The following is a 27,210-nucleotide window of genomic DNA, read 5'->3' on the forward strand; positions in this document are numbered from 1 at the left end:
ATGAGGGTAGTTGTATTTTTGAAATACTGAATTTCATGATCCAGAACAAAATTAAATTTCTACTATGTGATACAGGTTTATTAATTAGTGAACTAAATCTCAAAGACTTAGGATATAGTCATGGTCATGCAAGTGAACAGGCTTTATTACCCTCCCTTTGTTAATCAGTGGAGAAAAATAAGAGATCCTAAAGAACTGATTTTTCTTGGCTCTTGAATACTGTGACAGCTTTTATATTCATCTTTATCTCGGTGATGGAATAGGAAGCATCCAAATGTATTAGCTTAACTTGGATCTGACAGAATGTTAGCTAATGGAGAAAAATTCTACTAATCAGTGAAATACCTTCTGAGAGAAATTCCATTATGTGGAATGCAGAAAACTTGATGAGTAGAAATTCTTGGAAATATTCCAGCAGGAATAACAAGAAAATGACATCTGGGCAGAAGGATGAAGCTTTTCTCTCATTTTTGTCTGCAGAGAAAAGGATGCCTCATGCCAGGTTTATCTGATTTTATTATTTTGTTGTGTTTTTATTTCATTTTATTTTTTATTTTTCGTAAACCAAATCTGCTATCTGAAACAGTAGCATACAGGCCTGAAAGGAAGCTATCGAGTTAAAGAGCTATCCAGTTAATCCCTTTGTCTCAGGCCAAATCAGCTCCTGATGATCATGCTGAGTAAGTAGCCGGTGAGTTTTACTGGGAAGGGCCCATCTGTCCTGCTGGCAGAGGTGCACAGCAGCTCTAGAGGAGAGAAAAGCTCTTCAGTGCTGAAGCAGGGTAAGTGCAGAGTGGTGAAGCATATGAGTGAGTCATGGTTAACCATCACCCAGCTGCACAGGCAGGTTTTGGAGCCGACAGTAAATTCTGACTATTCTGCTTTTGCCAGAGTTTCTATCTAGCAGCTTTGAAGCCAGTATAGGGACTGGAGTCCTACCTTATCCCAGAAAATATGCTATTTTTGAGTTCTATGCAGAGAATGATCTCCAAATTCTAAATGTATTCAAGAAGCATTTTCTCAGCCACTTTTAGCTCAGACAGATGGTCAGTTTGAACCTTATATTGTAGCATTTATAAATCTTTGTACCGAACAAAGCAGTGTCACACAGTGTGTAATTGGAAAACCAGCATGTTTTCTGTTCTTTGTATTCTTAATGTATTGTTCAGCCTGTATAATTATGGGGATTGGTTATCTCAGCATGGGACAGGCATTTGAGAGATACATACCAAGCATGATCTGAATGTGTCCAAAGGAGAGCAAGGGAGCTGGAGAAGGTCCTGTGAGGAGCGGCAGAGGGAGCTGGGGCTGTTTAGCCTGGAGTAAAAGAGGCTCAGGGGAAACCTTTATGGCTCTCCACAACTTCATGGAAGTAACTGGGTGTCAGTCTGTTCTCCCAGGTAACAGGCTAAAGGACCAGAGGAAGCGGCCTCAAGCTGCCTCTGGGGAGGTTTACACTGAATATTGGGGGAAACTTCTTCGGCAAAGGAGCTGTCAGACATTGACAGTGGTGATCCTGTGTTAGGTTAATGGTTGGGCTGGATGCTGGTAAAGGTCTTTTTCAGCCCAATTGATTCAGTGATCCCGTGAGCGGGGGACATTTGTTAGTCAGTCGGGCAGGACAGTGTCTCCTGCCCGTGTCACACAGCAGCGGAGCACAGTGTGCGGGGCGCTGCCAGGGGCAGGGAGGCTCGGCATGCGGCGCCCTCGGCTCGCCCGCCCTCTGCGAGGCTGCGGCGCGGGGAGCGAAGGGCGCCAGGGTTAATGAGGGTCCCCAGCTGCGGCCTGAGCCCCGCTCGGAGCGCGGCCCGGGGCCGGGTCAGCGCTCGGGGCCCGCCCTGCGGAGCTGCTTTACTCTAAGAGCTGTGGGAAGAGGCTGGGAGCAGCGCCCGTCAACCACATCAAAGAGCGCTACATAAACAAGAAATGAATCACTGCTAGGAGTAAGATAAACAGGGCTGCATGCGAACTCAGGTTTGTTTCGCATGGTGGGGTAGGAATTTTTTTGGTTATTCCTGTGCTGGAACTCTTGGACTTCCATTCATGGATTCTTTTAAACTGTTGAGTATTTGACTGTGTGAAATGGCCTGACATTTCTTTTCAATCTCCTTTGGTGAAGAAGGTTGGGCAAGAGGATTTTTCCTATCTGTATGTTGTGTATTAAGTGGAACTATTTCCCAGTTCAAGTCGCTCTGTGATTAGTAATTGGGGACTATATTTAGATAGAAATAATCCTGAACTTGAGCCACTTAGAGGTTAAGAGAAAATCAGTTCTAGTTCTCTCTAAGCTTCTTGTTGAGTACTGGAGAAAATGCTGTGATACAGATAAGCAGCTTTGATACAGGTTTCACTTTTCAACTGAAATAGTTTGCTAGAGTTAGTATCTGCTGGTGTCACGAATGCCTATATTTTCCTGTGCTTTTAATTGAGGTTGAACCTTTCAATTTGCCTTCATGGAACAATATGCCTGGCCAGCTTGGTGTGATACTGACATCACTGCTCTGATCGCGTTCAGCCTGATGAGCTGAACCTTCATGGCAGAGCAGGTGCACACAGCTAATCCTGGGTGTTGTCTTTACAGCATAGTCTGGGTGCAAATGCTGTTTCAGTGGTGCTTGGCAGGAACTGAAAGTGGGAGGATAATTCTTATTTTCAGTCTACGGTAGGATGTATGTGTTAATGTTCTGTTAGTTATTAGTGACAGACATCAGGAATTGTTAACCCAATGAACTAATTTCTTTTGTAGGCAGGAAGGCACTTTTCATCTCTTTTCTCAGTTGGAAATAATTGAAGTAGTGGCTCTTTTTGCCCTTGTCTCACTTCTTATGGCTTGGGTTTTATGGCAATCATCTTTTCCCCTCTTACCTGTGAGCGTACATTTCTCTCTTTACAAATATTCTGAATTAATCTCACTGTGCGATACTGCATAGCAGAGTACATGAGGGCTCCTTTGAGGGCCCCTTTACAACCACTTTTAATGATTTAGAAGATGCTGTAAAAACTTATGAGTCCTGAATTGTTGGAGGGGTTTTTTTAACCTGCAGTAGGAGCTCATTTACATGTGAGTTTAACTTGTTGGTTGCAAATTGATTTCAGTGGCTTTATGTGGTTTGTTTGGATCACACTTGGAATTATGAACAAGATCAAATGAGTTACCCAGCGCTTAGATTTGTGGTTTCATTTACTTTCAGAAGCTAATGTGTTTCACCAGAGTGATAGCCATTGGGACTTAGGAAAATGGACTGTTGCAAATGAGTTAATGTTTTTCTTGGGCTATTTTAATCTCTCAAACTGTGCCATAGTCCTGGCTAGTACAAGTTAATTCTCATGTGTCGTTAACCATAGTTAAGTGTGTCCATCTGCCACATACAAATTTTCAATATGTTCCAACAAATGCCAGTTCTGCCCTAGGTACAGTGTAAGACTCTGCAGCTGAAGGAAATTTCTTCATCCCCCCCCATTAAAACTTTGTCTTTAACCTGTAGTCTGCCTGCGCAACACTTATTTTGCAGTGATTTTCCTGCCATAAAACCACTGCATACAGTAGTTCAAAAAGACATAAATCTGTGGCTGTGAGACAGAAGACAAACTTAATAGCTCTCTGTCAGCATGTTAGTTAATACTGCCTGATCTGGTGCTGAGGGCTGTGGTTCCCAAGCAGGAGCTCGAGCTGCTTGCTGTGGTGGGCAGCCTCAGGAGCAAATCAGGACCTCCTGACTCGGGGATGGAACTCTCAGTGTGACATTGAATACTTAAGTGTAGTGTGTGCTGTCACATCACAGGGCTGATCCCTGTGTTTCACTGGCTTGTAGGGAAGGTGGTGGCTGTTTCTTACTAACCTTCCTGGTCTCAAAGCTCTCTGGGATTTTCAGATCTAGTGAATAAAACTTTGCATAGAGAAATGAGATACTAACTTCCCTGATTCTCATTTAAAAAGGCCCTTTGTGCCAAAGTTTCCCTTTTCTCACTGACCCTCATGTCAGGGGCAGAGTGTGCAGGAGCATGGCAGAGAGGAGGTAGTGAACCCTGCTGACGTCCAGCACCAGAAATAAAATGTGTATGCAGCCAAAATAGTCCTCATGTCAGGAAAGACTGTGTCATGTACTTTGTGAAGTAAATGTGGTTGTCTCTATGTCACTTCTGTATATGGAGAATCATAGAACTGAATTTTTTGTTTCCTTCCTTTTCTGCATTATTTGATGCTGAATCATATACAGTGTATGATATACTGCACACAACTGGATAAGTTGAACTTTATTTTTCCCCTTTGTTAGTTCTTAGTGTTTCAAAGCATCTCCCATTTAGGAAAAGCTGAAAAACAGCAGAAAATTTTTTGTATGCTTGAGGAGTTCATACACTGAAATATTATTGAAAAGAAAATTGAAGATGAGTTATGATTTATTGCAAGTTGTGAGTAATGTGAGGGCTTCTTTTCAAATGACAGTAATTTAGACGTAGTAATGGATAATGAAACACAAGTTCTGGATCTGAATGTATTGTGTGATGATATTGGCATGGCCCTTCCAGGGAAGATACTTCAGTGAACTGTCTGCTCAGGGCCGGAGGAAAACAGTCAATGACAGCTCCTTTGCTGAAGAAATTGCCTTGAATTTCTAAGGCCTCTGCTTTGTGATGAATGGAGAAGGACAACAAAAAATATGACTGCACAGATGAATGGACTAATGGGATATATATCCGTAGTCTAAGGTACCTCAGTCAGTGACTTGACATGTGTTTTTATGGTATAGAGGACCCCAGAAGCTATGCTTTGTACCTTATAAGATGAAATCCTTACAAGATGATTTTATAGTAGCATCAATCTGGGATACGATATTTCTGCTGAAATATGTCCAACCTTACGTTCAGTCTTTGACACTTAACTCAAGGTGATCACACAGTGCAGAGAGAGTATTGTTGAAACTACCATAAACATCATATACTGCTGGATTTTTATGGTAGAAGGCAAGTTCATTATGTCTTTGCTCTTAAGGCTACTTCACTCTTAAGGCCACACTTACATTAGCTTTGTTACTGAGGCCGTTCTTGCTTCATAGATTGTCTTGGATGATTTGCTTTCTGCTGTTTTCTGGCTTATAAATGTTATTTCATGGTGTATGGCTAACTCCGAATTTTGTTGTAAGTGAATCATGGGGTTTTTTAATGTACAGATGCTCAATTCTGTGCAGTGGTAGAGGAATGAAGAAAAATATTGTACTCGGTCTGTTTCAGCCTTCTGTGGGAACATTTTTGCACTAATACATCTCCATTTAATAACTGACTGAGTCACCTCCTGTCTCACTTAAACATGTCTTTTTTCCTTCGTTGTGATAGATCTCTGAACAACAACTTTTTTACGTGAGTTGACAGAAGAGGAGAGGAGATGGCCAGCTCAGCCCGAGAGCACCTGCTCTTCGTGCGCCGTCGCAACCCGCAGCTCCGGTACACCCTGAGCCCTGAGAACTTGCAGAGCTTGGCCTCTCAGGGCACCATGCCTGAGAACATGAACTTGCAGCGTGCCAACAGTGACACTGATTTAGTGACCTCGGATAGCAGGTCTAGTTTGACAGCCAGCATGTACGAATACACCTTGGGACAGTCTCAGAACCTCATCATTTTCTGGGATATTAAGGAAGAAGTGGATCCAACTGACTGGATAGGACTTTATCACATAGGTAAGTAAGAATTGTGTTGTAATATTTCTGTGTGTTTCTTGCTACTTTGCCACTTCATCTTTTCTTTTCTGATATGTGTTCTGGCATGCTACAGAATTAATTTACAGATAAAGTTGAGGTACAGCTGCAGAGAGTTGCCTTGAGTTCCTCTTTCCTTTTCTCCATGCAGTGAGCTATGTAAAAACATGATTCTAATTAATGTAGATCTGGTTCCACAGTGATCTGCTAGAAGATGAAATGCGTTATTCCTAAACAATAAATATGCATACAGTTTCCTGTTTCCACCTTGGCTGGTGGCTGGCTTACAGACTGGAAAATTTGAAGTATCATACTCATCATGTGACCTGATGTGCTTACAGTCCAATGCTTATACATTATCTTGGATAAGTAACCTCTTATCACTTGTGAAAAGCAACATTATCGTTTGTTAAAGTCTTTGATTTTGTAGAACTGAAATAGCATCAGTTCTAAAGGAGCGAAAATTTCTGTTTACGAGGAGTTCTTGTAGAAGGAAATCCTCTCCAGAGATTCTTCTGTGGGGGTTTGTTTGTGCTGTTCAGGCTTTTTCATAGGAGGAGCTGGAAAGAGCTCTAGGCTGCCATGCAAAGGCCTGTGGGTTGTGTGTGCATTAGCAAATATCCAAAGGGGTGGGTCAGTACTGGTGCTGAGAGCACCAGTAATCTATCTGGGTGGTGATTGTCCTCTGTGTTTAATCGAGGGTGCAAACAACCCTGCTGCACGTGTGGTTTGGAACTGGCCAAAGGACAGCCTTTATGTCCCTGCTAGGAAGAGAGCACAGCCGGTACCTGGAGCAGCACGTGGGGTTTAGTCGCCTTCTCAGGAATCACTTCACATGCACTGAACTTAACCAGTGCTCACTAAGTGGGACTGATGGGTTCATTTGTTCCAAGAATTATGCTGCTTCTCTGGACCTAATTACTCATGTAGAGAGAATGGTCAATTCAAACTGCCAGAAGCAGCTATAGCAGAAACTGATGGAGACAGTTCTGACCACTGAAGTTATATCTGGCTGGGACTAAGTGTAGTGCGATGAATGGGCTGCAGTAGGATTTTTGAGAAATACTTACTGTGCCACCTTTTCCCAAGATGTTCCATCTCTGCATCGCTTAATGTTAAATTCTATGTAGATGCTGTTTCTAGTTATCTTTTTTTTTAGTCTGATATTTTTTCCAACGTTACTGTAGTTCCACAGAGTGGGCATTATTAACTTGTGCTGTTCCAGTGCATACCTGGCTATAAAAGCTCTATTGGAGTTGCTGCTTAAGCTGCAGTCTCTCCTGGAACAAACTGTGGATATGCACTAACTTTTAAGCCAGCAAAATGAAGTGTCTCCATAATAAACAGGAATGGATCTTCCCAACAGCATTAGCAGCTGAAGTGTGATCTGTGTTGTAAAATGCACAGACTGCTAAATGAGCTGAAACATTCTAATTTAAATACATCGAGAGCTTCATCTGCATAAAGGTATAACAGTCTTTCTTGTTGGTTTTTTTTATGCTTCACAGCACTTCAGGATTGATTTTCAATAAGCTAAAATGCAGCATTTCTGTAAAATTCTTATTGGTTCTTACTCTAAGCTGAAAGTGATTTTTATCTTATTTTCATGATTAAAAATATTTCTGCATTCAGTCTGTTGAGTCCCTGAAGTACAAAAAAAATTAAGGGTAAGAAACCTATAACGAATGCCCAAATTTATGCCTTCTTGGTCCTAAACCCCTCAGTATACAACCATGTAATACCAGAGTGTGTGAATGCTGTCTTGTTAAATGGTGGAAGGTCCTGAAGCTTTTGTCTCCATTGCCACTTGAAATCCATGAATGGTGCTGTGAGTTTTGATGGTGGTTTCATCATTCTGAATGATGAAATTGGACATCTTTTAACAACAGAGGTAAGGATATACTCAGTCTGATAGGCATGCCTGTCTATCTTTGATGTAAATTTTTTGATCAACTCTTTCAAGTGTTAAAAAAACCTTTTAATTTGCATAATTTTTACAGCCGCAGTTAAGGTAAGGTAAATTCTACAGGTATAATCCAGGATTTTCCATCCTTTATGATGATAGCTGTGAAGTACCTCCAGTTTCCACTTACTCCTTTGTAAGTTGAGGACACTTCTTATTTTCTCAGGAGAGGCATGCTAGTTGGTGAAGATTTTTAAGAATAAAAGCTCTATTCTCAAACATGTTGTTAAAATTTATTGTAGTTGCTTGAGGTTCTCCATCCTGGTCTTTGTTTGCAATGAAAATTACTTCATTTAAGTCTCCCTTTGGGCACAGGCTCCTGAAGGCACTGAATTGTGTGTCGTCACTAACACAAGGCAGCACTGGGGCTCTGCCAGCTTGCTGCTGTACCCCCAGTATTCCCCCATGTCTTCTAATAAAGCACCATTTTTCGAGGAGCTAGGAGCAGAAAAAGGCAAATATTGTCCTCTTATTTTAAAACCCAAAAGCACAGTCCTGTGGCTTCTTTTTTTTTTTTAGTGTTGCTTGTACAATTAACTGTCATGCATTCTGTGTTTTGAGAGGAAAAAGTGGTGGTTCTGTCAAGAGAAGGTGAATATTCTAAAGTGGGCATCATTCTGAGGCAGGCATTTGCACAGAGAGGTTTGGCAAAGGTCTGAAGCAATCCAGGTACATTTTCAGCTCAAGTTAAGTTTTGCAGAGTTACAGCCATTATAAAAGGAATTGAAAATGGAACACTGGAAGCTGTCTTGCATCTTCATTCATTAATTTACTCAATTAGCATGTTCTCATTAGTTTTCTATAATGAGAAGGCAGTTCTGTGCTTCTGAGTGTGGTTTTATTGCTCATTTAGAACTGCAGTGGCTCATGAGGAATCCCACCAAAGTTCTTGATAGAAATTTCTTTATAAGGGGGTGACCAGAGCCCACTGCACACATTCACCTAGACATGGACTGGTGCAGTTGATAACAAGACTGTCAGCAATCAGAGTCACTTCCTTTGCTGTTAGACCTGCTTTGCAGGTGATTGATTGGCTTTCACTAGGGAATAGTAGATGGAGCTTTTCCTACTACAGTACAACTTTCAGTGAAGTGTTTGGCCTGCTAAATAGTTATGAAAATAAATGTTACCTTTTTAAAATGGGAAAAGCCCAAGGCGAAAAAAACAGAATCATCTTATTCTGAAGGGCTGATTTTTAATTTCTTTTAAGTGCATGTGAATATTTTTTGAGGACTTCTGGTTATTTTATTAAAAAAAAAGGAAGGAAGTCATAAATGAACAAATGCTATGTAGAAAAGACTGTGCTTTATGAGACATTAATTCACGGGATACTCCTGTACAGAAACTTTCAGTCTTTCATGTTTAAATGCAAGGAATTGAACCTAACTGAAAAATTCTACATAGCTAAATTCATGCTCAGGTTTTCTAGAATTTGTCATTTTAAAGAATGTTGTTAGATATATGTGTGCGTTTGTTCACTTGTACCATACTTTTATCTTTCTCAGTTTCATCAATGTGCATGTGAAAACCTGGCCAGTTTTCTTGCTGAGGAACAGCTTTGTATGCATGTTCTTTTTCTTTCCCAGTGTATTCTTAAGGATTACCAGGAGAAAAGTGTATGTGAGGGACATGTATTCTGTGAAGGTAGACATCCTTATTCCTGGCTATTTCTGGATTTGTACTGGCTGAACTTTTAAAAGTGTCAGTAGCACTTCTGGAACAGTCTTGCCCATGAAGTTGTGTTGAGGCAGCTTTCTGTCTGCAGAGGAGATGTGTGGGAGTGCAGATGGCACAGCTGTGAAAGCACACGGGGGTCCCAGCGAGGCTGAGTGCAAGGCAGAAATGCTGTTTGCTCTCTTGGGGTGAATCGGGCAGTGCTGCTTGGAACGTGAAATTGTCAGACCTGAAAGGCAGGTTTATCATTTTGGATTCAGCTTTAAGCTCTGCCTAGAATGGACTTGTTTTTTCTTCAGGACTGGTAATGAAGATTATCACTTGAGAGTGACAAGCATGATAAAATTTGAAGAGGGGGCTTTTTAGTACAGACCCTGGGCCTGTGCTTGCTTTGAGAAGTAGAGGTAAATTTTCAGTCTTTCTGTCCTAATAAGGAAGGAAGAAATCCCCTTCTCAAAAATTCTCATTTTTAAATTAGGATTTGGACTGAAAACCACCATCTTTTGAAGTTGTAGAAGACTACAGAATTTAACACACGTATTCTTAGACCCATAAGGTTTTCTTGTTCAATAGCAACCCTGCTTTTGCTTTAATTTTTTTAAAAAATACTCTTGTTACAAGCAATATTTAATATGTTGGAAGTTGTTTTTTATTTCCTCTATTTGTGCATCTTGCCATGACAAGAGTGGTCAAGCTCTCTAATCCTATGGTGAGTCAGGCTGTGCCAAATATTGGCCCCAGTTGGAATCGAAGAAGATAGATGGATATTCAGTTTGAAGGAACTATGAGATCCCAGTTTTCTTGCTACTGTGTTATTGTAGCAACAGGCTTCCAGGACTTCCTTGGAAAGTGAGGGCTGCTCAGAAAGATGAGCAGGTGGACTCTGCACTGCTCATGGAATGCTGAGGGAAGTTGCATCTTGATAAATGTTACGGGTTGTCATGAAGTCTTCATATTTCAAGAAAACAGGAAGTACAAAATAAGGAATAAAAAGTCAGCAGAGAGAAGCAAACCCTATTTCTGGTTAAAATAGATTATCTCCCATGGCCAAATTGCACAGGTTGGCCTATTTTTGTCCTAATTTACGGAGTCCTATTTATGAGGTGCATGCCCTCATTCTAGAGATCCTTAGCACATTCCAAATGCTGGCTGTCAAAGGTCAATGTATTTGTTTCCATTAGCTGCTTTACAGAAGCTGCTTGGCTTTTTGCTATACCTACATCATGGATCCAAAATAGAATTACAAAACCAAACAAAAATAAAAAGAAACAAACCCGCCCCCGATGTGAAGTTATATAGGGCAATTTAGATAGGCTCTGCGTTTATACTAAGCTTCCTAGGGTAATGGAGTTTGGAGCCTCTCCTTTTCAGGTCAGACAGGATTAAAAAGAAAAAAGCTTTTGCATTAACTGCCTTTAGTACGCTTAAAATAGAGGCTCACATTAGACAGAGAGATTATAAAATGTTAAAATACTTTATTCCTAGAAGATTTATTTGGTTTGCATTATAGAAAACATACAAAGTAATATCTTCATTATCTTCCAGAAAATTCTGATTATTCTGTTTATTGGGTTTTTTTTTCCCCTTCCTATTCTGTTCTTTCTTTTTCTGTACTTTAAAATGTGAGCAGTACTTTTCATGTCTGTTGACTAGTTGCTAGGCATAAAACTATTAATTTGTGGTTACTCCTTCTTCTGGCTGCTGCTAAGGTCTGTAAACCACTGGCTTCAGTTTGTGTGGAAGAATCTTTCCCCAGCTGGCTCCATGAGAGTCTCTGGCTTTGACTTCCAGGACACTGGCACTGTGCTCTTTGTCATCAGCCAGGAAAAGCTGCCTTGATGGTTTGATTTGCTGGTGACTTAGTAATATTTAGGGAAAGACCACCTCTTGAGTGAAAAGTGGAGGCAGTCTAATGTAACAACTGTATCCTAAAATGAGGTGAGGCTTCAGTGGTCTAAAAAAACCCCATATAATAAATCAAGGGTCTTCAGAAGCTTTCCCTCCAGGTACTGCATTCCAGTTTTATTTCAGTTCTTCTTAGGTCCTGACCCACATACAAAGCTCTCTTTTCACCAACATGAAATTTCTCCTCTACAATTGTGAGCTGGTGAACTTTGTTCAAAAATCAGTGTGTGGGCAGCATAATACCATTTCTTTCCTGCAGAAAATTAGAAGACATGGATAGAAAGTGCTTTCTCTATGTATTTTTTCATTGCGTGCAGCAGATACCTGAAAAGATACTAGTTAGATTAAAATATATACCTTTTTTTTGGTTGTTGTTGTAAGAAGAAAAGTAATTCCCTGCTAAAACCCTCAAAATCTAGGATCTTGTAGAATGATATAAAAATTCAAGCTGTTACAGAAAAAGTTGTACCAGAACATCCAAACTTTTCAGTTAATTGTGGGTTTTTTCAGTTTTTCAGATAGCCCTGACCTGAAAACTAGACAAACGTAGCTGCAGGGAGGACATTTTCAGCTGTGTTGTCAGTATCTTTCCACTGCAAGAGGTTTTGGCCTGACAACATTTATAATCCGTTGGATAGAAAGTGGTGTTCTCACAACCCTGCCTTTTTGAAGTGACTGTTCTAGCAGATGGGAAGATGGCAAATACAAACACTGGATAATGAAAAACAATGTAGACCTCTGGATTTGTAATACTCCCTTTTACCATAAAACTGCCTTGTGTCAGCTTGTATTTTAATTTGTTTGAAGGAGGTTGGATTCAATTTTTTAAAAAGACATTTCCAGTGCTGTTTTCTGTCATTAAATCAATGTGCTGTACAGTATTTTCAAAATAATTTGGAAAAACAGTTATTCCAAGTCAGTGATAACCGGATTGAAAAAGGAATTGCATAAGTTCATCTATTGATTTTTTTTTCATGAGAGAAATAGATTATGGATTAGTTTTGCATTATGCATAGTGTTTGAATTCCTCCTGTACATTTTTTATGAAGTTCTTGGCTCCTGTGTCTGCACAGATTTATCAATGACTGTAAGAATCCGAACAGAGATGTGTTATAAGCTGAGTGTTGAATAGGATATGTTAAGGATGTGACTGGTGTAGGTAAAGCCAGTGGGATCTGAAAAGATAAGACATAAACATACTAGGACTCTGAAGCTAACACTTTATTGGCAGATACAGTTTAATATAATTTTTAATATAGTCTGATATTGGATACACAGGTTCTTAAATTATAACTGGAGGAGGTTAACAAAGGTGCCAATACTGATTTTGATAGGATTCCTTTCCTAGCAAAGCTCATGAATTTATGCTGTTTGAAGGACAGAAAAGACACAGAGAATGGCCAGATCTGAAACTTCTCTGGTATGAAAAAATTTTCAGGTGGGGCAGAGTGGTACCCAGCCCTTGTAGGATTTGGCATTTGGCATGAGGGAGATTCTGATTTGGGGTGAGGGTGCTGGAGCTGTGCAGTTCCACTGACTGTGCTTCGCCGGCGCTCAGCCTGTGGGCACAGCAGGACCTGGGCACGGCTGCGCTGGCAGTGTTTCCTGTCTCCGTGCCCAGCAACAGCCAGGACTCCGTCACCCTTGCTGTAATGGGCAGCTGATTTTCAGGCAAGCAAACCCTGTGCTTCTGAGCTTTGTTTCAAGGGATCTGCCTCCTTTGTGTGGCAGTCATTCAGAGTTAGTGTCAAACTGTTTAGTCTTCCGTCATGTTTCAAGTCACTGATCACTAATGTGTTAGCAGTCCTAGAAAGTTCATAAAAATTAGTAGGCTCATTGCTCTTGTCATTCCTACCCTAACCTTGGGAAGAAATGAATCCTTTACTTTCCAATGTGTGGCAATGCAAAAAATGAACCTGCAATTTCCATGTAAGTAAGGTAGTCATTGTGTATGTACTGTAGTGAGGCAAAGAGGAAAAAGACAGATATCTATTCAGATATGGTGTGAGCTCTCATGCTCCATTAAATGCAGCCTTCCTTGAGAATTTAAACTTCATCTGATGGTCAAAAATGTAGTTCATGTGACTTAAGTCACACTTGAGGACAATTTTCAAGAGGGGAAAACTGAAGGCTTGGACCTAATCTGTGAAGAGGACTAAGAACTGAATGCATTCCATGCCTTGCAAAATCAGGACCTTAATCAATGTTTTATCTTTGCCATAAAATGTGGAAGCACTTTCTTGTATATGAAGCTAGTTAAGCCTAAATAGGTTTGACTTTATAAAATGAAATATGTCTAGAAAAACGTTATAGTGCAGTCTAGGCACATTTGGTTGTCAGCGAGATAAATATCCAGTAATGACCTCATTAAAAAAGAAAAAAAAATAAATTCTATGTTCACTGTAGTTTAATTTGTATCTAGAGTTTCATGCATGACATAGTTCAGCAGATGGAAGCCTGCAGGGTGGGGGAAAATTCAGTTTGAAAAATTTTTCAACATAGATGCATCTTTTAATTTTAGTAGACTTCCAGAAAGGCACTTGCTTCCCAGATACTGAATAAAGATGCAGCAATCTACTAAAGTCCACAATGAGTAAGATTTTTAGGAGTTATTGATGAGCTGGTACTTAATGTGCAGGCAACAACTTTTTTTTTAATGTATTCTTAAACTTGTAAATTTGAGCAATAGGGTGAAAAGTGCATTGTCCAGTTCCTTTTGAAAACCCCAAACCAAACATACCCCTGCTATGTGTTCAGAAGTGAAATCCCAGCCATCCCAGCTGACATCAGTGCCGCTGCCCCAAGGGATTCGAGGAGCTATGGCTTTTGTTGTGCATTGGTTAATCTGAGTCGATCAGATCACAAAAGGTTTGGGGTTTGGAAAGCAGTCCTGATCACAGCATGTTGAACTGTAGTGCGCTCCTTCTCTCCTGCTCCAGCGGTAAAACACAAATCTCTGTGTTTCACATTCAGGTAGGTGACTGTGCTTGGTGCTGCTGGTTGCTGGCTTAGCAGCACCAAGCTGGCAGAGCATTTATTCTCCCAAGAATACAAACAGCTCTGGGCCAGTTTAGCATCTCGGAGGGGCTGGGGGACAGCAGCAAGGGTTACCTGCAGGAGTGGGAGGGACACTCTGGGCAGTGATTTGCCACTGCACCTGCTCAGCTGCAGTGTGCAGCAGTGACCCCAGCAGAGAGGCTGTGATGGGATGTGATTTGTAGGCTGCTGTAAAAGGAGTGCGAGTCTAACTGCTCTGTTTGCAATTAGTTACTTATGTCTGGGTTTACATGTATTGCTGGGAGTAGCTGAGTTGGTGAGCCTTTGTTTCTAGTTGCATTCAATTCTGGCTTCTGTGTTGTTGCCTGATGAGTCCCAGGGAATTGAGGCTTTTAAAAAATACTCTACTGGAAATGGAGAAGGAATAATGGAAATATTATATGGAGGTGCTTTCAAGATAATTACACAACTTAATAAAACTTCCTTGCCTTCATTGGTCTACAGTTTTGTCTTCCTTTTTGCTGTTGCATGTTAACACCATGTGAGAACATGCTTTTCATTTCAGAGATTATATGCTAAAAAGTTAAATATGGAAAACCATTATCTCCTTTCTTGACTTCTGATGATGCTTTTTGGCACTGGTTAAAATGATACTGCTTCTGAAGAACTGCAGAATGACCTTTGTGTTTCCTCTGACTTTGGTCTCATGCAGTTTAATCTGCAGAGCTATGTAGTACTTATCATAAGCAGTGTTTGGCTTCATTTCTCTCATCTTCATGGCATCAACTTAATTATTTGAGATGAGAAATAACTATATTGGCATCCTTTTTGTTGGAGAGGTAAGTCTTAACTGTGAAGTAGTCATCAATCTCACTACAAAACTACTAAAGCCTAAATGTGAGAAAAATGATCTGGCTGTGTATAGGGGGAGAAAAAATCATTGCTGTTACTCTGAATGTGACAGGTGCTTAAGACACGTCAGCAGTTTTTCTGGTCATTACTTGAAAACTCTGTTTATGCCATCAGTGCTTTACTCAGAAGTTTATTTATCTTGGAAATTCTAAATTGTCTTCAGCTGAAGTAGATTGCAGAAATCATGAGTGATCTTGCAACCTCCTTTCGCCCCCTCTTCTCCATCTATATACTGCATGTCAGGTGATGCAGAATAGGTTACCAAGATGCTATTTTTTAGATAACGTCCTTTTGTTTAGGACTGCTCTGCAGTTAAATGTAGTAAATCAAGGCTTTGTAATAAAATTCCATTTAAATTTCCAAAGAAAAACTGTCTTCTGTTTAGCTAGAGCATGAACTCTACCAGTTACTTTGAGGTGGCTTATTTGATATTCAAGAATATTTACTAGTGCCTTGAGACATTGATACATTGCTGGAAACCCCTGAAGGTAATGAGTCTGTGATGAGGTTATTCAGTGTTGTGTTACTCATCACACTGAAAAGGCTCTCTTGGATATATGGTTTGCCCATGGACTCTGTGCCTCTAGGGGTAAGCACCAGGGTCTGAAAGCTCTCATGAGACACACAGGCAGCAGTGTTTTTAATTTAAGTATAGGGGAGATCCAGTAAACTGTTTCAGGGAAGGTTTTTTTTTTTTGTCTTTGCAGGGAGAAAGCAAACTTACCATTTCCTGATTAGCCATAGTATGTTGCTTTTAAAGTGGGCGTAAGGAGAGTTACGAGGACGGGAAACAAACATTGCGTTTCACAGAAAATATTTCAGGTTCTTTTAGAACTCCTTCCTGCTCATTTCTTTAGAAATCTAAGACTGACTTATCTTATTGTGTGTGTATATTGGATGAATTTCTTCCAGGATGTGTTGGCTCATTTCCTTGAGTACTTCTAAATTTTCTGAATTTTTTTCAGTCACAACAGATAGCTCAAAAAGCTTTAAGGAAATGAGTCAACCTCCTGAAATAAACTGCTTACTGAATAGAGGATACTGTGTTCGACATCACAGACACCCTTGATAGTTCTGTGGATACTAATCAACAGATAGTCTCTGAAAATCTGTTATGTCCAGGTTCCAAAAGGATTTGGGAGACAAATATCCCCAGCGAGCACCTGAGCTTTCCTGTTAGGAATGTGGGGCATGCTTCAAGACTGACAGGTATTAGTGTGAGAGGTGGAGATGGGGAGGTGACAGGCAGGATCTCTAATGCCAAATTAAGGATGTTGTTGAAGTTAAGTGTAAATAAATAGGAGTAATGTAAAGGTGCTGAGTAGAGCTACAAAACTTTCATAAAACAGCACTGAAATCTGAAGGCTGTGTAGGCAAAATGCTTTGGTCCTTATTTTATTACTCACAAGCAGTTTGCATTCTGGTTCCAAGAGCCCTTGCTCCTGAGTGCAAGGAGTGTCCTGAGTGTCCTGCAGGTGCCCAAAGCAGGTGAGGTTGTTCTGTGAGGAAAGGCCCCGTGCCTGGCCCCGTTCCCTTTGGGTTGCAGGAGTCCCAGCAGGGAGTTTCCTTGCTTGGGGCTTTGCTGAGTCACTGCGCTGGCAACTGACTGCAGTCTTATATAGTTAGATTAAAAATAAGTAAGAGGACACCATTTTAGTAACATATCTTATACAGTAGGTAGGCACAGGATTCAGGATTTTCTTTGCTTCCCAAGGATTACTCAGCGACTCAGGGACAGAAATGAGAAAGCCAGCACCAAACACCATGATCTGGGATTTTCTGTCTGATGAGCCTAGCTAAAAGTAAAACCAGATGGCCCTTAATATTTAAAACGTTCAATGTCTGGATCTGGATCTGCATTTGAACTCTGAGGCAGCAAGCAATAAGCCAGCTTGCCCTGCTTTGGTGCATTACGCAGACAGTCCCTGATGCAGACTGTAAATACCACATCTCTAAACAGAGGTGATGTGCGTCTCCAGACAGGTGATGTGTGCTGTCAGGCACTCGAGGGAAATGGAATGCATGCCCACCACAATAGAGAGAAGGAAGCCCAGAACATCTGCAAAGGAGTTGACCCTGTTGGTGTGACCCTGTAAAGTGTCTCAAAACAGTGAGACTTGCATAAAAGCAGGTACAAAATACAAATCCAGCTGCAGTGGAAGGAGACAGAATAAGGTGTAGGGCTTTGTCTTGTCTCTGGTTTTGTGGTTGTTGTCAGTGATTGTTGCCTGTAATTTGTGGTTGTGAACAATTAACATGCTGCATTTCTCTTGTTGGAGCATAAGTGTTGGCCGTGATAGTTTGGTACTGTGATCTGTAAGCTTTTTGATACAACCTTTAGGAGTGAAGTAGCAGTGTGTGCAGGCAAAAGGACAGAATAGTTATGGTTTATTAAACAACAAACAAAAGCATCGCATCAATAGAAGCATCCGTGTTGAAGAATCTGAAGGAATTATTGATTGATTTGGCAGGAATGCAGCAAGGAAGAACAATGCTTGACACAAGATTGACTTGCAGGTCCAGCATACGTCTACCTGTTTGCAGCTCCAGCTTGAGCAAAGGAGATGCAAAGGAGAGAGCAAAGGAGATATCCTAAGTGTGATAGAGAAAAATCAGCAAAAATAGGTGGCTAAAACCATCAGGACAAACTCCTGGATCATTGTAGCAAAATAGGTTTGGTGGTCTCAGCAAAGAACCAATAAAAAACTTGTGTATGTCTGTCAAACAAGCCCCAGGCTGCAGTCCATGGGAATCTGAATCAGGTCAGGGACAGTGCAAGAATGCAGGCACTGAGACAGCAGTGAGCACATTCTATTTCCTCCATCTGTATACCTTGCAGAAATAGCATCTTTGAAAGTGTATGTGCAAATTTGGAATGTGCTGTGCTCCTGATCTATTTCTGGATTTTCCTGTGTCTGCTTAAAGATTAATTCAGTGTATAAGCATGCTATACTGTTTGGTGGACAGGACTGAGAAAAACACGATGTGCTGCTGCAAAGTGAACTGGGTCAGACTTCAGTCATATGCTCATCCAAAGAACCTGTTCTCCTGGTGTTTCCCTAATTGTGCTGTTAAATTCTGCAGTGTCAGCATGCTAGTGCCAGATCCCCAAATGGGACAGTCTGTGTTTGCAAGTAATCAGTGACACACAATATAAAATTAAGCAAAAATGTAAGAAACTGTAAGCTGTAGAAACCACAGCTTGGCTGAAAATTATGCCCCAGGGACTTGGTTCACAAATATTAGCAAGGTTTGCAGCTCACTGTACAAACCTGTGGCTAGTTAGGTGGGATATAACCAATCTGAATGGATTTTTTTTTTGTTTGCAGTTCTTATATACTTTTAAACCCACAGATACCTTTATTTTTTTTTGTTTTTGCTTGCCCACTTCTTGGATTTACGCTACCACATTGAGTAGTTCTGGCTGTGCTCACTGGAACAAAATATGTGTTTGGAAACACTTAGAGTATTTTCCTTCAGGTGCAACATTGGTAGGAAATGCTTAGAAAAGATGTTTGCTTTGTATGGGTTTGTTTGGCTTCATAATGAACTCAGATTCTTGGACCATTTATTCTTTTTGTTGGTGGCTTTTACATTTGGGTTAAATTACTGAGACATTGAAGCATAACAAAAGGATATTGTCAAAATATAAACATTTTTCTGTATTCCAAACCAGAAAGCTCCCTGACTTTCGAATAAATTCCCTAGGAAACCTATTACTGCCAAATGACAATAGACTAGTTTGCATTCCCGTTTAAACAACTCATAATATTGAAGATAAACTTAAAAACAACAGCTGCTAAGGGAATATAAAATCCCACAAGATCCTTAAGAGATGTGTGCTGCAGAGACACAGAATAGAATGTTTTTTGACAAGTTTCAGAAACCAGAAGAATTTCTAAAAGGCAGTGAGTAATTGCTTGAAACTGACAAAGAATTGTTTTTCCCTAATAAAAAAGTATTTGTGGGAATGAACTTGATCACTGAAAGTGAAATGCTGGCTGATATTGTCACTGCCAAAAGGTTGGAACAGGCTAAGAAGAATTTTGATCAATGTCAGAAACTGTAAGCAATAATCAAGTGCAATTGAAAGTGAAGCCGAGGAATCAAAAGGCTGTCCTTTCTCTCCTTTCAGTGATGAGTCAGTTCTCTCCACCCAGTGTTGAAGGATGCCACATTGCTGAAAATTCAGAGATATCTGTACCATCATAATAGGTTCAGGGTTCAAACCATCAACCCTTTGAGAATGCAAAACCGAAACTAACCTCCTGGATTCCTAGATGTCAGCTGTTGTGTGTAGGAAAACTCTTTTTTTGTGTATCTGATCTGTTCTGTGGGTGTACTGCTTCTTGTTTTAGCCTTCATTCCTAGCAATAAATAGCACTTTCACACAATCACATACCAAAAAAAGAAGTCTAAGTAAACACCAAGTAAAACAAGGGCTGAAAATGCAAGAAAATGCAAAAGTGATTGAGGGTTAAATGAGCTCCACAGGACTCTTGGGGAGTGTGTTTGGCACATACTTTGCTCTTTCCTGGTTCATTCCAGGAAAGGAAAGAGAACTGTGGGAAAAGCTGAAGGTGGGACTTAGTATCAAAAGCAAAATGAGAACATCCAACTAGCTGGTTATAAAAGCAGCTGGTGGATCACTGTGTGCAAACGCTGGGTCAGCTTTTTGGGTGATGGTGGCTCTTTAATTCAAAATGGTTTGTGCTTGGACTTTAACACCCTTGCTAATGATCAATTAATTATTTTTTAACATGTCTTACAGAAAGCTCAGTAATTCTGGTAGAAAGTTTCACTGGCAAAAGCTACTTGTTAGAACTGCTGAAGGGTGTACATATGCGGGCAGTTAAAACACTTAATTCGGATTTGTGGTTACAGTCATTCTCCTTCATGGCCATGAGCAGAGCCAGCCATCTGGCAAGGGAGTGCCTCCTTCTCAGCGCACATCTGAGAGCTTCCCGCAAATGAGATTTCAGCTCATTAGGATACTTTATGCCCTTGCAGGGATTTGAGAAGAAATACATACCTTTAATCTCTTGTTACTTTCATCTGAGTTGCATGTTTTTGTTCTAGAAAAGAAATGTGTTTACTGAACTTAGCCTTTTGATTGCATATATACACTAAAGATTTTTTTCTGTAGTTTATTCAGAAGTATTATAAATACCTGGTGAATTACTTGGGCCTGCAGCTCTTCCATTGAAAGTTGTGATATGATTAGAGGATTAGAAGTGTGAGCCCTGGCTGAATGACACTGCTCCTGAGCTGACGGGTTCCTTTATTTTGATAGGTAAAGATGATGAAGTTACATTTGGGGTGTAGCTGCTTATGGTTGGTTGGTGTTTGTCTGTAGCACCTGGAAGGTCTTGATGATCAAGGTGTTGGATATAAACACGTGACTGAGCTCATCCTTTGAGTTGTACCAATATTTTCCAGCATTTTTAAAATGTAAATATTTCTGCCAGTAATAGGTCTGTTAGAATATGAATGGGAAAAGAGCATGTCAGGTGGATTATGCACCAGTGAATTCAGGTCAGTTTTTGTAGAAGGTAATTGCAGAAATTGAGGGATTTGTGTCACTTGAGTAAGCTAGAATGAGGTTTTCAAATTATTGATGTGATGAGTAACTAGTTCTTGGCTTTTCACCAATTTTGAGGATCATCTGTCAGGTGAGTTTTTTGAATTGATAAATTTATTACCCTAAAGGCCATGTAACCTAAATTATAGATGCTTACAATTTATCATCACCTCACTTTTAGGACCAGAGGATGAAAAGGATAAATAAGCATGATACTTGTCAAAAAGTGGTTGCAAAATTTATGTGAATTTATAAAGTATTCCCGTGTCATTATTAAGTTGTAGGGCAGGGGAAATAGGATGGCTGCTAATAATTAGAGATGGAATGGCTCCTGTTAATTAGGACAAGAAGTTTTTCTGTTACTAGATAAGTAGTAACAGGTTTGATACTTCCCTTAGCTACTTCTTAGGGATCCCATCTTACCACTGGCTGGGTTTCAGATAATAATTTACCATTGCTACTGTAAACTCTGTATAAAACAGGTTACTTTCTTCTGCTGTATGAGGAAGAAAGGAAAAGGGAACAGAAGAATGAGCAAAAAGGGAAAGCAGGAAACTAGACAATGTTCTGTGCAAACCTACAGATCAAAACCAGCAAATACGCCTGTAATGAATTTTGCTCTGTTTCATGGGTAGCCAACATGAAGCATATTGCAAAATGCTGTCTGGAAATAAAGGTGAGTACTCAAGCTGAATGTTTCAGTAATAGACAGTTGCCAAGTACTTGTTTCCTATCTGATTTTAAAATTTCATTAATATTAACAGAACAAATGGCACTTGGCAACGATTTCAAAATACACATTTAAAATAACATGCATATGTTCTTGAAATCTCTTCTAGCCTGTTGTGCTTTTCCTACACGCGCATCACGGTGATATGTATGGTGTTTAAAGGGCAGATGTACAATTCATAATAATAAAATGTTCATAATGTTTAGTTTTTAGATTTGCAAGCCACAAAAAAGTAAAAATATAACATAGTCATCAACTCTATTTGAAGTCCTCTCAGTTATGGCAATTGTGTTTGCTGACAGTTCCACAAGAAAAGCCTCTTTTTGACGTGTAAGTAATTCACAGAAGATCTACATGCAGAATGAAGTGCACTTAAGGTTAGTTTATGAGCTAGTAATGGCTGTCAAATGAGCCCATATTTTACTGAAATTAAACCCAGAAGAGATCATTACATCATTCAGTACAATCTACTGCATATTCAGGCCATTCAGTGTTGTCCAAATTTCTCCTCTCTTGAATATTCCCACTCTCAGAAGATTAAAATGTGACTATTGCCAGAGAGCAGCAGCAGACTGAATGGGAATAATGTTCTGATTGCAGAGCAGGAATTGCTCCAAGTACGTTTTGAGGCTGAGAAGGAGGGCGAGGGATGGCCATAACCATATGGCCTTTCCTGAAGAGGTTTCCACTGTTTCCACTTGAGAAATGTTTGACCAGAAAAAAATTAACACCAAGCAAAACTGCTGGTTTCTCTGGGACCTTTGTGCAGTGGGTGTCTGCATACAGGACCAGATGTTTGCTGGTTAATAAATAAACCAGCATGAAGGCCACAGAATAAATGACCCCTTACTTTTTCTGCTGCCTGTAGGATTACATGTGATGTGTATGAAGACAGCCACAGCACAGAAAGCCTCTCTGTAAGTGCAGCTGTGCTAGTAGCAAAATTATGCTTTTGTTGGTAATGTTTATTTACCAACAGAATTTCCCAAGGGCAGGATAGGCTATGTAGACAAGAGCATGGCTTTGCTGGTATCACGCCTTCCACAGCAGGAATACTTTGTTATATTTTCCAGTTTTTCTGGCAAAGATTTGTGATGGGAATGTGGTCACAGATAAAAGTGCATGTCCTTTATCCTTGGAAGCTGCAGTCCTCTTCTGTGTGCAGCTAAAGCAAGCTCAGCAGCTCGTGTGCTGCCAGCAAACAAGTGCTTATCTGACACCATATAAGGCTATGGTAGAGGAGGAAAATGATGAAAAACATTCCACAATAAACTTAGACTGGCAGATTTAATATGGCACAGGAAAGGTTAGTTGCAGTTTTTGTTTTTTTTTTTTTTTTTCTTTTTTAGTTTAGCTCTGATAGCATTTAACCCCACAATAACCTTTAAATGTTAATTAGGAAAAATGGCTCGCATTTCTAGATATTCTAAACAGTCTTGTCCCATAATAATAGGATTTTAGGATATTGGTGCACGCAGGGTTTGTTGTTGTGGAGTTTGGTTTTGAGTTTTTTGCCCTTGGACTTGCTACTGTTAAAAGCAAGAAAAACGTCTTTAGGATACAGGATTGTGGGAGTGTCAGGATGTGTTTAGAGACAGGATATAGCAGTGAGGAGCATATTGAGAAGGAATTATGGTTGTGAAGATGAGTTTATCTGAGTTTTAACAAGATGTGAGATGCAGTGAAGTGCTAAAAAAAAAAAAGGAAATGATGCTACTGGAGAGAGACAGGTTTCTCTTTCCCTTAGTGTATTGCTTGCATCTTTGCTGTCCTCACATCCTCTCATCTTTATAATGCAATAGCCTGCTAAGTAATTTAGTACCTTAGAATATTGGCATAGTCCAACTTTGGTAGTCATTGGTGGCCTAAATCTCCAAACTGTTCCCTGTCTGGTGGCCACTGTTTTTGGCAGTCTCCATCTTCTGCAGACATCACTTCCCCTGAACCATCAGCAGCTGAGATGATTGTGAGTTGACAGGAGAGGTGGTGCAGCTTTTGCCTCAGCTGTGTGCTGCTTCTTTCAGGAAGAGGTTGAAACACCCCCCGTGCCATATTTCGCCCCACATACAGCTAGCTGGACCTCGAGAATTAAATGGTAGGTGATTTATTAGCATTTTGCAAAGATATTGGGAGTCTTATGCAACATTGTTCAGCCTCTAATAGTCCTTGTGTCTAAGGGTGTGCAGTACCATCTGTCAGAGTTTATTCAGTGTCATTCTCTAGCCTAATTTTTGCTCTAACATTTATGCCTTTCTTGTTGTAGCCAATCTTTAGTGGTGCAGTGCAGGAACATCCAAGCATTGTGTCCCTGTGCTGTGCAGGATGTGGTTTCCAGGGGGCCAGGTCAGCTGGCAGGTGGCTCATGATGCACAGGGTACTTGTGCCGTGGGGCTGGCACATGTGTAAAACCTGAACATCTAGGTAGGAATGAAGTGCACATCATTTATGAAGGAGGATTAGTAAGATTTTCAGGAAAGATGTTAAGCTTGAGGTCATTTCCTTCCTCTTGTTACGCTTTTGAATTTCTGCCAGTAAGATGGGTGAAAGGGCTTATTTTTATCTTTGAATGCTTTGAATTTCAATGATGCCTTTACTTTGAATACAGAGAAGTGGAATTCCACTTTATTCCTGCCATTGTACTGTCATGTGTCTGAAGAAATGACTTGTATTTTTTTCAGTATCTTTGTGTCTTGCATTCTAGTTAACTAATCCTTTGAGCTGCTGCTGTGCCCTGAAATATCACATTGTGTGAGGGCACATGGAGATGCTCTGATCCCCATGCTGAAGTGTTAGTGTACATAAAGAAGGAATCAAAATGTACTGGTATAATTCTTGGAAAAGAAGGAAATGGCCAGTGTCAGAATATAGGCTGTGTATGAAAATGAGAGCAAGGATTTTCCCACTCTGTTACGTTTCAATAGCAAAAAGGTTTCATAGTTCAGTGTTTGATGGGGTGTATGGTATGGTGGCTGTGCTCTGCTTCTGCAGCTGAGGTAGGAGTGAAGTGTTAGAGAAATTGATGTTATTCCTGGCTGTCCTGTCAGTCATAACTAGAAAAATTAATAATGGTTCTTGCTGCATAAAGCAATAGAGTGCAATAAAAGCCAGCAACATATTAATGTACGTAGTGAGTCATGGGGGGCATACAAGGCAATGCAAGTGGAGTCTTTCTGCGTCTTGCCCACAGCTCAGGGGCAATCAGTGGAGATACACACATGAACCTTAAATTTGGTTGTGCAATAGGAGAAACTGCTGCTGTGCTGTGAGGAGCAAACACCTCTTTGTTTTTTGACCATGGGTCATGATTATAGATGATGATAATTCTTCACTGCTAATATGGCAGGACTGTGGCACCAAAAGGCTGAAATCTGTGTCCAGGCTGGAATTCAGAGTGTTGCCCAGCACCCTCTGGCAGTGCACGATTACTTTCAGGAAGAGCTGCAAGAGCAGCTTCTCTCCTGTGTGAGGCTGTAAGAGCATCTCTTGTACCTTTTTCTGCCTCTCTTCTGCTCTTGCTTTCTCAGTTGAACACTTGTGTCTTGTATTTCCGTTACTTTCCAAGTTTTTTCCAAAGAGTCCCAAAGAGTAAAGAGAATGTGATAGTAGGATCTTGTAGCTGCTTAGGGAACTTCAAAGACTGTCCAAGAATTTTGTTCTCACCTTTTTTGGGGTTGCTCTGTTGGGAGAGAGGAGAGAGGGAGAAATGTTTCCAGCCATTTAGTGTGCAGCTGTGTGTTAAGATTTCTCTTATAGTATTCCAGTTCTGGTGTTCTTTCACTTTCTGTCCTTTGAAGATACAATTCCTAGAGGTGCTCATGCAAGCACAAAGCAATACATTAGCTTTCATCTCTTAGTTAGCAAAGGATCCATCTTAATTTCTTTGACTGGAAGCGTTTTTGAAAAATCTTCAAGCTGAATAAGAACAGATACTCCTGTAAGAGGTGGAAGAGTTTTTTTTACTGGGTGTTTTGGTTTTTTTGTTTGTTTTTTTTTTTTTTTTAATCTGAGTATTAATAGGAAAACCAAGATTTGCTTTGAGAGCCTGAACCTACAGCTTCACAAGTGTGCAATTTCATGAAAGTGTGCTGTGAAAAATTTGATCTCAGGCTACAGACCAGATTGCAGGATCCTTTAGGAAAAGTTTTGTTTCTTGAGGTGCTGGAACTGCTCTGGCACGGTTTGGGTCCTTGCCACTGGCTGAACGAGTTTTAGGTCAGCTGCAATTGTTCCATCAGGAGGCCATTGAGGAGTTGGAGCATCTGGAGGAACAGAGGCTTGTCCAAGCTCCTGCCCTGAGGTGGCATTACCACCCTGAAAGAGGAGAGGTAGTAATGGAAGCTCTCTGCCACCTGCTTGTCCTCCTGCCCAGGAGTACCCTGTGCAGTTAACCTGGGTTTAAGGCAGCTCCATGCCAGCCGGACGTCATGGAACAGTCCCCTCTTCCCTGAAATAACTGGATTTGTTGGGAAGTCATGCGGGAGAGCGAAATACTGTGTAAACAAAAGCCAGCACTTCCAGCGAACTCCTGCTGTGCTCGTCGCTGTGGCTGCCTTGCCGTCATTTCTAGGATTTCAGGATCCTCCTGTTTACATCAGCCCGCCCGTGCTGCGGGGCCGTGGCCATGCTGAGGAATCCTCCCATGGACAAGGCAAGGAAGGAAGTGGAGGGAGGATGGGGCTTCGGCATCCTGTACCCTTCGGAGGGGAGTGGCTGCAAATAGCGGAGCCTGAAGGACCTTACGTGTTTTAGCACGGGCTGCTTGAGCCCAGAGGAGCCTTGAATAGAGGAGGAAAGGCAGATGATGGCGTGGAACTGCTCGGAACTGCCGCGGAGTTGGAGAACATCCTTCTAAAAGCCTTTCCTTCAAATGACAGGGGGAAGGGAGAGGACAGACGTGCCTCGTGGAGCTGAGATTATGCAGCAGTGCTAACACAGAGCTAAAGCCTCCAAACTTGAGCTGCACGGGCTGGGTCTAGAAGGCAACTTCTGTAGAAAGCCCTGGTTGTGATTGGAAACGTGGATGCTGTTTTCAATATCCGTCCTCTAAAACGTTACTGGTTTTTATTCTTCAGTTTGTTAATTTGGCTCTGATGGAGGAATGCAGTTTAGGATCCACAGGCATCCTTTGGAATGGCCAGGTAAGGCTAGAAGGTACAACTAACTGTTCATCTTTAATTTCGGCAATGGTGCTGTCTTTTGTGAGAAATATTTTGATTCTACCAGGTAAGCTGTGTTTACAGGCTGAGATGGCAAATTCTGGAAATCAGAGAAACAAGCTCTGGCTTAGTGGGTTAATATTTGTTTATATGGTACTAACTGATACCTAGTGTATTTTAAAGTGATTGACATAATGTGATTTATTATAGTAATTGCTTGCAGTAGAAACCCTTGAACCTGTTAATTTACTTACTGACTTCCTAGAAAAGGAGTGAGGCCTCAGGTGATAAAATTTATCAGGACACATCCGAAGAAAATACAGTTTCCAAGTGCTTTTAAGCATATTTTGGATATGAGGAAGAAATATATTTAGCTCCTTATATCAGTAAACACAGTGCTACTTCTTCATTGATCACCCATGGATTTTTATTTCTAGTATTTCTAGAATTAAAATTATTAGAGGTTACCAAAGTGAAAATATTGCACCAAAGTTAGCGTTGCAGACTTTCCCAGTCATTTGCCCAAAATCCACTGTACGTATTCTTTGGAATGTTCTTGTTAGTCTTACATTTTGGTGACAGTCTGTTTTACTGCTTGGAAG

General features: G+C 40.7%; 1 protein-coding gene across 3 annotated transcripts in view; it reads left to right on the forward strand.

The window, feature by feature from the left end:
- Positions 1 to 27,210, forward strand: part of HECW2 (HECT, C2 and WW domain containing E3 ubiquitin protein ligase 2) — a 150,057-nt gene that overhangs the window by 39,503 nt on the left and 83,344 nt on the right. Inside the window, exons 1-2 of one of the 3 annotated variants that reach the window (XM_038142493.1) lie at positions 4,138 to 4,707; positions 5,332 to 5,672. In XM_038142493.1, coding sequence (XP_037998421.1) covers positions 5,381 to 5,672 — 292 coding nt within the window. In that variant the 5' untranslated portion in view covers positions 4,138 to 4,707; positions 5,332 to 5,380. Of the gene's footprint in view, positions 1 to 4,137; positions 4,708 to 5,331; positions 5,673 to 25,519; positions 26,591 to 27,210 lie in introns of those variants that run through there. The other 2 variants (XM_038142492.1, XM_038142494.1) reach the window with 2 other exon arrangements.

The sequence above is a fragment of the Motacilla alba genome, chromosome 7 (assembly GCF_015832195.1).
Source record: "Motacilla alba alba isolate MOTALB_02 chromosome 7, Motacilla_alba_V1.0_pri, whole genome shotgun sequence".
Taxonomy (NCBI): domain Eukaryota; kingdom Metazoa; phylum Chordata; class Aves; order Passeriformes; family Motacillidae; genus Motacilla; species Motacilla alba.